This window comes from Puma concolor, chromosome E2, assembly GCF_028749965.1.
Source record: "Puma concolor isolate L17-30 chromosome E2, mPumCon1.1.hap2, whole genome shotgun sequence".
Taxonomy (NCBI): domain Eukaryota; kingdom Metazoa; phylum Chordata; class Mammalia; order Carnivora; family Felidae; genus Puma; species Puma concolor.
Window position 1 is genome coordinate 44710323 of NC_141681.1, and position 12247 is coordinate 44722569.

Consider the following 12247-nt stretch of genomic DNA (forward strand, 5'->3'; position numbering starts at 1 on the left):
TAACTTCCCCTAGTTTTTTTACCCTGACTCAAAAGGAATTTCTCCCTTTTGCTGAATTTAAACACTCTTTTCTAGTGGTTTCCAGCACTTTCTATATGTGTACTTCCTTTATCTTCAGCCAGATCATAAGCTCCTTGAAGACATTTCTACACAGCACTTAACCTGATGCATCAGGCAGTGCTTCTCAAACTTTACTGTACATATGAACCATGAGGCGGGGGGGGGGGTCTTGTTAAAATGCATATTCTGATTCATCAGCTGTGAGGTGGGCTGAGATTCTGAATGTCTCACAAGCCAGATGATGCTGATGCTGCCGGTCCAAGGACCACACTGAGTAACAAAGAGGTATGGGAAATTGATTTCATTGATTCGGTAAGAAGTGCACAGTCTGGGCTAGTTCATGGGCTGGGCCCTGTTACCTGAATGCTATTTTTTTTAAATGTTTATTTTTGAGAGAGAGAGAGAGAGAGAGAGAGCCTGGGGGAAGTGCAGAGAGAGAAGGAGACAGAATCCTAAGCAGGCTCCGCATTGTCATTGCTATCACAGCAGGCTCAATCCCATGAACCGTGAAATCATAACCTGAGCTGAAGTCGGACACTTAACCTACTGAGCCACCCAGGCACGCCAGGCCCTGTTTCCTGAAAACGCAAAGGGTTCTCAGAGAGTTTTAGTTCTTTAACATATTTTTTTTTTTTTTAGAATTTTTTTTTTTAACGTTTATTTATTTTTGAGACAGAGACAGAGCATGAACAGGGGAGGGGCAGAGAGAGAGGGAGACACAGAGTCCGAAACGGGCTCCAGGCTCTGAGCGGTCAGCACAGAGCCCGACACGGGGCTCGAACTCACGGATCGTGAGATCATGACCTGAGCCGAAGTCGGACACTCAACCGACTGAGTCACCCAGGCGCCCCTTTAACATATTATTTTAAATATGTTTAAGAGTGCACAGAGTTAAAAATGGGTTTGGTTTTGGTTTTGGTTTTTTGTTTTTTCATAAAATCCAGAAGGACTCAGAGTGAAAGTACATCAGTCCCCAGAGGTGATCGCTGTTACTTCTTGAGTTTTATTCTAGAGATATTTTATGCATGTTGGAACATGTATTTGTACTGTCTTTTATGAACATACTATTCACACTTCTCTGTTGCTTTCTTTTTTCCTTTTACTCTATCTTAGAAATTGTTCCATATCTCAACATATGTCTCTGCATCGCGTTTAGTGGGTGGCATAGTTTCTACCCAAGATGCTCTTGTTTGGATGACGTATACAGTGAAGTGCGACTATGTCCTGGCTTCTTCCTCATCCTACACATTCCATAGAAAGTAGGGGGTCTTGTCTTCCATTGCTTGAATCCTCTGAATCACCTGGCCAGGGGTGGTATATTTTTGTCAGTTTCATTTGATCTAGAATACATCCATCAATCGATTACACAAACATGTGTACACTTCTTTTTTTTCCCTTAGGATTCCAGTCCTCTTAGAATTAAATTACCACTTTACCCTGTATTCCCTTAGCACTCACAAGTTACTCAAAGATAATCTCTTGCTTTAGTACCATCTTACTGTGAAATACTGTATACGTAAGTGCGTATAAAATGTATATTGACAGACCTCAGGCCATGTTACCCCAAAATATGGTGCCTTGGCATAGTGAACATTTCAAGCTGAAATAATTTGAGAAAATAGATGCAGGAAGGACTCTCTGACCTTCCCCTGAAGCAGACCCCTCACGTGACATGTACCTTCCCTATACCCTGAGGAAAGGATCATCTTTATCTCCAAGATGGAGTCCCCCACAAGAGGAATCTGAATGAACACGCCTTGCTAAGTTTTCCTCGTTTGCCACACTGACTTTATACCCCTTCATCCTATCGCATTTTTTCCATGACTCCACTCTTCATCAAACCCGGCACAAAAACAGCGTTAACTACTTCTTCAGGCCTTCATTTCCTTATGAAGGCTCCTGTGTCATGTAAAATTTATATTAAATAAACGTGTACGCCTTTCTCTTGTTAATCCGTCTTTTGTTACAGAGACCTAGCCAAGACCTAGAAGGGTAGAATGAAAAGGTATTTCTCCTCCCCTACAGTATATTTAAGGAAAAAATAAAAACACGAATGGTGTCACCACCCCCCTCCAGGTGCCCGTCCCCTACCACAGGATGGTCTCTCCCTCTAAGGAGGTGTGCTGATTTGACATTAATCATTCTCTGGCTTTCCTTTTCTCAGTGGTCCTGAGGCTACAGTGCATCAGAATCATCTAGAGGGCTTGATAAAACACAGATCGCTGTGCCCTCCCCCCAGTTTCTGATCTGACAGATATGGGGTGGGCCCAAGGTTTGCGTTTCTCAAGAGTTCCCAGGTAATGCTGATGCTGCCGATCCCAGGTCTACACCTGGAGAACTACTGCTTTAGCTCAAAAACGCTCTCGACTTGTGTGTGATGACTCTTGGCCTCCCCTAAAACCCAGCCACTCAGTACAAGCGTCTTAAGGACCTCCCCTCCTCCCTCCTCTACTCACTCCTATCACCCGAATTCCGAGCATTCAGTCTTTGCTAAATATTTCAAAGGATTGTGGCATTTGAGCAGCCTCCATTTTTTTTTCTTTTCTGTTGGTGATCCCATTTATAAGTTGCATCTCATTTATGTGTGTGTCTATTATTGTTCGTTAGCCAACAGGAAGGATAGAAGCAACATTCACATGTCTTACTTGTCTTGTCTGGAAGCTCTTTGTAAACAGGAACCAAGTGGTGGGGTTCAGAACGTGCCACCCCCTGAAATAACACTGCTGTTTAAGCTGAAGGCGATTGAGAAACAGCAGATGCAGGAAGGACTCTCTTGCCCTTTCTACCTCAAAGCAGGTCATAAAATTGTCCTTGAGAAAGGTGCCCTGCCCGTACCAGGAAGAGAAGAACGTTCTTATCAGCAGAGACCTGGAGTCAACTCCAGTCTGTATAAACAAAGCTACTAAAATAACCCTTACCTTCCATTCGTTTCCCCCATTTATTTCCTAATCACTATCCCACAGCATATTACCCGTAGTCCAAGCCCCTTTGGTCACATCCCCACAGCTTGTCATTCTTCGTGCAAAAAGGTATATGAGTTTTTGGGCCTAATGGCTCCTTTGAGTCTTCATTTTCCTTCCGAAGCCTCCTGTATATGTGTAAAAATACATCAAATAACTTTGTATGCTTTTCTCCTGTTAATCTGTCTTCCGTCAGTTTCGTTCTTAGGCCAGCCAGAGAATTGCGGAGGGAAAAAGGAAGTTTTAGCTTCCCCCCACATTTAATTTCCCTTTGTGGTCCACTTCCACAAGTAAGCTACAGGCCGCAGTTTGCAAGCTCAGTAGCTTGTATAGGCCAAAAGGCAATGTAAGTCAGTGAAACTCGCAAAGTGGAATTTTACTGACCTGGAGACCATGTCCTGTAAAGAGGGCAGCTGTTAAACCTTGACTTAAGCCCATCACAAGTCCATTGCTCTCTGATTTTCTGTTTTCAAGAGAAACCAGAATTAATCCCAACTAATTCAACATTTTAAGGACACAGAGCAGACAGAGATTCCATGCAGAATACGTATGCAGAACTGAAATGGAAGCCATTCCGTGTTTCAAGACCTTTGCAGTCAGTGGTTGGATGGATGACTGGGGAGTGAGTAAATAATGATTCTGGGTCATTGCGGCAGCTCTTTACGGGAATGGAAGGAAGACGTCACTGTTGAGTACCTACTGTATGCCCAGCCCTGTGCAAGGGGCTTTACACACCTTATCTCTTTTGACTTTCATAACAACGCCACAGGGTAGTTATTATCATCCTTGTTTATGTCCACACTCGTTCCACAGATAAAGAAGTGGAGATTTAGAAAGGCACAGGGTCACATCACTAGTTTTCTTTATTTATAGGTTATAACCTACCTACCTAATTCTTAAAAAAAAAAAAAAAAAAAGGATCTCAGATGAGCTCGTATGATTTCCGCTGGGTCCTGAGCCTTGGCTTCCAGATGGCTCTGTTATACCAAGTTGCCACCACCAAAGGAATCAGGTTCTCAGGAGGCAGTTGGGGGAGGGCACCAGTGGTTCCGGAAGCAGATTTGATTCCTTGCTAAGATTCTGGGGATCTTAGCAAGCGACTGGCAGCCTCATGCTCCTCAAGTATGTCAGCCAGTCCTGAGGAGCTAGGACACACGGTGTCTCTTGCCATCCTGATAAGCCCTTCCCACCTCCTCCTTCATCACTGCCTGCTACCCTCTCAGAATTCAAGACTTCTGCCTCCCAGTCTTGGAGTCTACTTCACCCTGATTCCCTCCTAGAGCCCAGTGGGATAAGGACAGATGCACATACAGGAGCTGTCAGGTTGGAAAACATTTTATTGGTGTCGCTGAGCCCGGAGAGAGTGATTACAAGATGGTGGTCAGATCCCACACTTAGCCCCTCCTCCAGCGGGTGTCAGCAGTGCTGGGTCTTGAGGGGAACAGTCACTGGGCGTCGGGAGTTGCACTCCTCAAACCCTTCAGCTGGAGGGGGAGAGGGTATGGTCAGACTGGGGACCCTCGGGTGCGGGGAGCTGGAGTCCCCCTGAAGCCCAGGACGGGGCAGGGCGGGGGGCGGGGGGCAGCGATGGAAGGGAATCTCCACCCTGATCTCAGGTCTTATTCTCTAAAGACAGTAGCTGAGATTTCCCTCAGCTTTAGTGACAGAAAGGTTTATCTCATTACCTGTCCGCCCTTCCTCCCAGATCGTCTGCTGCTTCCCTCACCACCGACTTCTATCCTCCTACTGCCCACCACCTCTTACCTTTGGAAAGGCATCCCAGTTGAGGAAAGGAAGTTTCCTTTTGATAGACTAAGAGAGAAAAGAAAGAACGAGACTGGTGTGTTACAGGTCAGGGGAACGTGGATCCGTAAACGCTCAGTGAACGAGCTGTCTGTAGTGGCCATGGTGTTCTCGTTCTGTAATTCTAGGAAGAGCTGCTATTCCCTGAGCCCTTGTTCCGCGTCTGCCTTACACTGACTGCTCTGCAGGCATGCGTTCACTTGGGCTGCACAGCTACCTTTTGAGGGAGGCACTGTCACGCCCTCATCACAGGTGAGGAAGCTGAGGCTCAGAGCCCAGCTATCGGGGGGGGGGGGGGGGCCCATAGCAAGTGTGAGCAGAGTCTCACGACACGGCCTCTAAAGCCCACCCTGTCGCGGACTTTGCCTTCTAAGTGTGGGCAAGGCCCCCCAACTTAGGACCTCAGTTTCCTCGTAGATGGTATGTGGGTTCAAAGAAACTCTTGGCTGATTAAGTTCTGCCCTCTCTGGAACTGTCTTTATGGCCCTGCTCCCCCCCCTGCCTCGTGCGGAAAAGAAGCGTGGCCATGTCAGCCTCCCGAAGAAACTTTCTCCCGACGGGCAACATTCAAGCAGGGCAATTACTCCCTCCTGGAACTCAGGAAAGACCCAAAAGGGCTAGTACTAGAACGTGTCGACCCCACCCTAGAAAGCCTGTGAACGGTCAAGGAGAGGAAGGGGTGCCCACGCTCTTACCTCAAAGAGGGCATGCCAGTTCAGGAATTCATCGGGCTTAAAAGCCTGTGGAGACAGAGAGACCAGAAGAGGATCAGTTTCAGGGGAGGACAGAGCTCGGCCCCTGGCCCCCTAAGAAAGGTGAGGGGTCCACAGCGGCTTTACAAGCCCTCTACCAAGGCATTGATCTTTATGCTGTGGGTATTGGGGGGCAGCACTGGAGAACGGTACTTACAGCACGCAACTTGTCGATGTTCAAGAACTGAGCGTTAAAGTTCTAGGCAGAGAGACGGGGCATTGTGAGGGTGGCTAAGGAGCGTGAGGAGGAGGGCACAGGTTCACGCTGGGGGCGGGGAGGGGGGAAGCAGGATGTTTACCTCAGGGCCTGCCGCATAATCACCGATGGTGGTTTCTTCCTGGAAAGTGAAGGGGAAAAAGCCTACTGATCACGCAAGGGCAAGTCCTCGTCCCCAAACCCTCTCTGCCAGCCCTGCCCTCCTCCACAGGCGGGTCCCCGAGCCGACAGCCCGTTCTCCTCCGTGGGGCTCGGATAACCTGTTCTGTTCCAGTAAGACAGACGGTGGACAGATGAGCAAGGCGGCGAGAAGGGATTGGAGAGTGGCGTGGGCGAGGAGCTAAAGCCCAGACCTACACCCGTGGCAGGCAGCAGGTGCAAAGGGTGGAGAAGAGACGACTCCTCCCAGGAAGACCGAGCTAGTGTTGCCGTGCAGTTGACTTGGGCTGGTCTTGAGACACCTCTGCTCGGCCCGTAGAGCCAGGTGGGGGAGGTTAGCACACAGGTAGGAGCCAGGCCGCCCAGGTGCCCTGCCTGCCTCTAACTGATGGAGGTTGGTTTGCTTGGTGACTTTATTGCCACCAAAGTCGGAGTCACCATTTCCCTTCCCCATGCAGACACTCCCCAGACCTCAGAGCATCCCATCTTGCCACTTGCCCTGCTTTAGTTGTCCGGCTTCATTGTCCCTTACTTCTTCCTTCCCGTGACAGAGGCCACAAACGGGTATCCTACAGGCTAGACCCAAATGTTTAGCTCTCACAGGAGGTTGGCCCGTTTTGTTTTTGTTTTTTAATTTGGATAAAACATGTTTAATTAGTAAGAATACCCAAATCAAATTCCCGGTTTCCCCCTGAAAATTTTAAAACTCTGGCCACACCAGGTGCAGTTTCCTGCTTAGCCACAGCCAGATGGACTGTCCCTTTTTCCACTGGGTGGGTTCCCTCCACCTCCCCTGGGGCCCCGCCAGCCTGCCTGCTCACCGACTTCACTTGCTTGGGTCCCAAGCAGTTGTGCCCGTGACCCCATCTTAGACTTTTAAATTCAGCACACTCTCCCCCAACCTTGGGAGAAGATGGGGAGAGAGGGGCCTCCAGTTCCTCCTGGCTGGAGACTGCAGCCTAGGGATCCTTGCTATGGCCTGGGCTCCAGAGACAGGAGGAAGCTTCCAGTTTCCCGGAAGACATTCCCTGGGAGACCAACAGAACGCAGGTGAGGCTGAGCCCAGACGACCAACATCAGCCCCTGTCTCCTCCCAGGATTCAGTTGTCCAGCCTCCGCCCATCCTCTCCCCACCCCTTCCAGAAATAAAGCACATCCATATACATGTCTTCCTGGGGATACTTTGTCTCCCTTCCTCCTGTCTTCCCTTCCTCAGAGCCCCTGCTTTGCATTCAAAGCAAAGATCGCGTCCAACATAAGAGCCACGCGTCCAGTAGAGCGTACAGGTAAAGAAATCGAGGACTGAGGGAGGTAATAGGTAAGAACAAGAGAATCCAGGCGCCGCGCTCACCTCGGAAGTACCCAGGGAGGCACCCTGAGCAGAGTGGAGCGCCACAAGCGAGAGAAGAACCACAGCAGGAAGGACTGGGACCTTCATGGTGTCAGGTTTGGGGTGCTCTGAGGCGGGGCCTCACCGCTTGCCCTTTATATTCCCGGGAAGGTGGATATGAGCAGAAATGGGGTCCCCACCCCACTGACTCACCCCCAGATCCCGTCGCCCGCCCCCGGGGCTCTGGGAGCGGGAGGTGTAGACTGTTCCCCACTTATCTTGGATTTCTCAATTGACACTCTGCCCCAGGCACTAGGAAGGTGAGATGGCAATGGGGTGCTTCATGCAAAGGGAGCTGGGATGGAGACAGGTTGAACCTGTCCCTCCAAGGGATTGGCAGTGTCACCCAAGCAGCCTCTCCTTTTGCCTTTGTCTCTTTCCCTTACATCCTTCATTCTGCTCTTATAATTCAGGCTTTTTCCCACCCTACCCAATTCTGTATAAACCCCTCAGATGGCACCGAAGGCCTTTCGTGCTCTGACCTCAACCTGCCTCTCCAACTTTGCATATGACCCCACATTCTGGCCAGACTGGACTCCCTGCCACATCTGCCCTTCTTTGTCCTCCAACCATCTTGCCAAGCTCTTGCTTATCCTAAAATGCCCTTCTGTCGTCTCTACTTCTCAGAACCTGACCTCCATCTTGGGTGAAGCTTCCCTGATTTTTCCCATCATCCCTCACTGCCCTCCCCAACCCTCCCCATACCCTTCCCTTCTTGGGATTGCCACGGCAATTCATCTGTTTCTCTCTCAGGTCGTGAGTTCCGAGAACTCTATCTCAATCACCCTTAGACGGCCCTCCGCCGTGCCTTCCACAGGGTGCGGGCGGAGCCAGCACCTGTTAGATTGGATATGTTAGGGATCAGGCATCCTTCCACCAAGTACGCTTTCCTCCTTTATCCGTCATCCAGCTGCCCATCTCGAATTCTTGGGTCTTCAGAGACATGACTGTCTTGAGCTAAGAAAACAAAGAATAGAGAACACAGGGGGAAAGAAAACAACACAAAAACACAAAGCAGGTCTTAAAGACCTCGGAGACTCGGAGATAAGAGCTAGATCCTGAACTTTGAGTGCCTTCTCCATTTCAGTGGGCTCACCCCACCCCCCTGCCCCGCTCCCCAGCTCGGCAGCTGCATCGCCTCTAAGTGACAAAATATCCTAATCAAGCCACCTTCTCTACTGTGAGGTTCAGGTGGCCCAGCCAGTTCCTGGTGTAAAGGGGAGGTGTCGGGACATAGCCTGACCGTAGCAAGACCTTATTTAAGAGCAAGCCTCTTCACCCTAACCTGGTGCGGTGTGCATGGATGGCAGGCCTGGGGTAGAGGGGCTAGATGGCACTCACAAACGATCTTTAGGAACCCCAGAAGCTGGCGCTTCGGTTCAGTTCCCACGCTGCCCCCCCACACCCCAATCTTGGCCCCTCTGTAGCCTCAGGAAGCCTCCTCTGTTTGTTGTTTCTTTTAATGTTTGACTATTTTTGAGAGGGAGAGGGAGACAGAGTGTGAGAGGGGGAGGGGGCAGCGAGAGAGGGAGACACAGAATCCGAAGCAGGCTCCAGGCTCCCAGCTATCAGCACGGAGCCCGACGCGGGACTCGAACTCACAGACCGTGAGATCGTAACCTGAGCCAAAGTCGGATGCCCAACGGACTGAGCCACCCAGATGCCCCTCCTCTGTTTTTATAATAGCACATCCCCCTTTGCAGAGCCACCTGAAGAGACAGAGCTTGAGGAACGCTCACTGAGCACGGGTGACCAGGTGGCAGTGGCTGCTGGAGGGGACAAGTGAGAAAGTGACTGGGGTGGGTGGAGCACCTCCCAAAAGGTTTTCTGGAGGACACAGGTTTTTATGTGTAATGAATTCTTACTAATTAATTAACAGTGACTGAAGGAGCTTATTAGCCACCAACGGGTCAGCATAGGGTGAACGAACTCCAGGGACGGAGGGAATGAAGGGCGCACACAGAGGAACTGATACCGTGTAACCCACCCCCGGTTAGGCCCAGCTAATGGAGGAACGCTTCTGCCCCGCAGATCCAAAGCAGCAGAGGATCCAAACACATCACCCGTTTGGCTCTAGACTTCTTTTGTAACAAGTTGGCTTGCCGATGTTCTCCTCCCCACCTCATGCTAATGCTGCTAATAATGTTAGCCAACGTGCGGATGTCTTGTGGAACGGCAGGCCGCGTGGTGCTAAGTGCTCCAAATGAATGAGCTCGTTGAAACAGCACGGTGATTCTGTGAGGCAGGTACTATAATTATCCACGTTCTACAGGCAGGGGCACCGCAGCACGTAGAGGTTAAGTAACTTAGCCCCGGTCACACGGCCGGTGCCTGGCGAGGGCAGCATGAGAACCCCGGGATTCCAGGGCCTGCCCCGTAGTGCCCCTTTGCCGGACTGTGGAGTAGTGTCCTACGGGGGGCCCCGGCCAGCCCACGTGGCACCTGGCATGAGTTAGACCCGTTTAGAAAGTTGGGGGGCAGGTTGCACGTAACCCCCGTCAGTGCCCCAGGTGTCCTTTCGCGGCATGCAGCCGGCACAGCCATAGAGAGCAGCTCCAAGCATACGTGCATTAATTTCAGTGAGTTAACCTGTCCACACCGTTGACAAAATGGAGACAGAAAATTAAGAGATGAATGGCCCTTGGGGAGCCTCGGTGGCTCAATCGGTTAAGCGTCTGACTTCGGCTCAGGTCATGATCTCGTGGTCCGTGAGTTCAAACCCTGCTCGGGCTCTGTGCTGACAGCTCAGAGCCTGGAGCCTGCTTCGGATTCTTCGTCTCCCTCTCTCTGCCCCTCCCCTGTTAATGCTCTCTCTCTCTCTCTCTCTCTCTCTCATAAACAAATAAACATTAAAATATATATATCAAATTTAAAAAAGAGATTAATGACCCTCAACAAGCATATGCCCCAAAATGAACCTACGACTGCCCTCAGACTCCAGGTGCCTCTTGTAGTAGGAGACTTTGCCTTACCAAGTGTGCCTTTTTTTTTCTAATATTTACTAATACTGGGGAGAATACAAGTGGGGGGAGGGGTGGAGAGAGGGGGACAGAAGATCCTAAGTGGGCTGTGCACTGACAGGCCATCCGCACAGAGCCTGAGGTGGGGCTCACACTCACGAACCACGAGATCATGACCCGAGCCAAAGTCAGACGCTCAACCGACTGAGCCCCCCAGGCCACCCCGAGCGTGTATTTACAGACCACCTGTTAGTTCTAGTTGTGGCTTTACAGTTCCGTGTTTACAGTCAGGTACTTTTGTGTCATGCCTCCGAGCACAGTGTGCACAGCCAAAACAATCCTGGCTGGCTGGGCTGCTTTGCTTCCATCTGGTACCTTCCTGCTGGATCTTCAAGGACAATTTTGACCTTAACGTGATTTATGCTGTAAGCGCTAGCTTTAGAATCTAGTGTCCCTATACTGCCTCAGTGGGTTTGTGTTCCCCGCGAGTGCCCAGTGTCCGACGGTTGGGCAAGTGGGAGAAGGGAGGGACAGGGGATCCTCATCGTCCTGGCGGTTTGGGTAACGGGCGGCAGGAGAGTCGCCGGATTTCAGCGTCGCTTTGGATGCATCACGTAGGGTTAATGGCGTCAGGCAGAGTCAGTCACATGGGCTCTGTGTCAACCCATCTCCAAGTCCAGCTGAGCTTCTAGCTCCTTCTCTGAGAATACCAGTAAACCCCTATTTTCCCACAGGCCTTCCCCCACCCCACCCCGAATCTGCCAGAACTTGAGTGTGGGTAGGAGGCGAGGCCCAGCCCTGATTGCTACATTACAGACACACCTAGGGGCTGGGAGCCAGCCTCCTGGGTTCCGAGAGGGAATACGGGATTTGAAGGGATGCACGCTGGGCCCTTGGGACCTTGGTGAACACCCAGGTGAAAAGCCTAGAATCTTTGAAGAGAAAGGGGGTCGGGGTGTGGGGTAATGGGAGGCAGAATCCAGGACATCCCCGTCCCTTCCTCTCCGGTGCCTCTACCAGTGTTACTATCACACCCAACGAAGCAGCCACGTTGCCCAGCAGGTCTGGTTTCTTCCTTTGCCGCCCACCTTTTGTCCCTATGTACCCTTTGCTTATTAAGCTTCTCCCAGGAAGACTTCCTGGATTGATCCCACTTAATTCTGATCCCTCCTTCCATTCTGTAGTTGGCGAATACTTACTGAGCAGCCACTTTGGGCCTCAGCGCTGGGAATTCAAGATGGATAAGATAGATAGATACCTGTCCTGTGGAACGTATCATGATCTGTGGACGGATCATAATCTAATTAAAAAAAAATTAGGAAATAAGATAACTTCAGAGAGTGACAAGTTCCGGGAGGAAAACACAACAGGGGTGATGTGATAGCGCTTGGGGTAGGTGTCCTTGGTTCAGCTGGCTACGGGAGGGCGTTTGAATGTAGACCGAAAGCAGTTAAGGCTCCAGTCTTCCGAAGATCTTGAGCTCCAGGGACAGGTATTCCCCGCCAGCTTCTCGCAGCCGGTCCGGGTTGACAGGGGAGAGGGAGGCCAGAGCCAGATCACCCCGAGCCATGGTGAGGAGTTGGGATTTCATTCTAGGGCTACCGAAAAAAACTTGTGGAGGATTCTGAGCCTGGATCCTTCCTGGTTGTCATGGGAGAATGGGTTTTAGGGGAAAAAAATGAAAGTCAAGGGCTATGTCAAGAAGTTACTTTCAGGGGCGCCTGCGTGGCTCAGTCGGTTAAGCATCTGACTTTGGCTCAGGTCATGATGTCACGGTTCGTGAATTCGAGCCCCTCTTCAGGCTCTGTGCTGATGCCTTGGAGCCTGGAGCCTGCTTCAGATTCTGTGTCTCCTCTCTCTCCGTTCCTCCCCCGCATGTGCTCTGTTTCTGTCTCTGTCTCTCTCTGTCTCTGTCTGTCTCTCTCTCTCTCTCTCAAAAATAAATA

The 12247-nt window shown here is 50.6% G+C and overlaps 1 protein-coding gene and 1 long non-coding RNA gene across 3 annotated transcripts; both read right to left on the bottom strand.

The window, feature by feature from the left end:
* Positions 1-1043: 1043 nt before the first annotated feature.
* Positions 1044-3911, bottom strand: LOC147573539 (uncharacterized). Its single transcript, XR_015245176.1, has 2 exons — positions 3405-3911; positions 1044-1361 (listed from the first exon to the last, which is right to left on the bottom strand). It is a non-coding gene; the product is annotated as an uncharacterized LOC147573539 (long non-coding RNA).
* Positions 3912-4339: 428 nt separating this feature from the next.
* Positions 4340-7435, bottom strand: KRTDAP (keratinocyte differentiation associated protein). Of its 2 annotated transcripts, XM_025914590.2 has the most exons (6): positions 7303-7435; positions 5875-5913; positions 5733-5774; positions 5519-5563; positions 4785-4832; positions 4340-4504 (listed from the first exon to the last, which is right to left on the bottom strand). In XM_025914590.2, the coding sequence occupies exons 1-6, from the start codon at positions 7387-7389 to the stop codon at positions 4466-4468; spliced, it is 300 nt and encodes a 99-aa protein (XP_025770375.1). In that variant the 5' UTR covers positions 7390-7435; the 3' UTR covers positions 4340-4465. The 2 variants fall into 2 exon arrangements, with proteins under 2 accessions (XP_025770375.1, XP_025770376.1); XM_025914591.2 differs by lacking the exon at positions 5733-5774.
* Positions 7436-12247: the final 4812 nt, after the last annotated feature.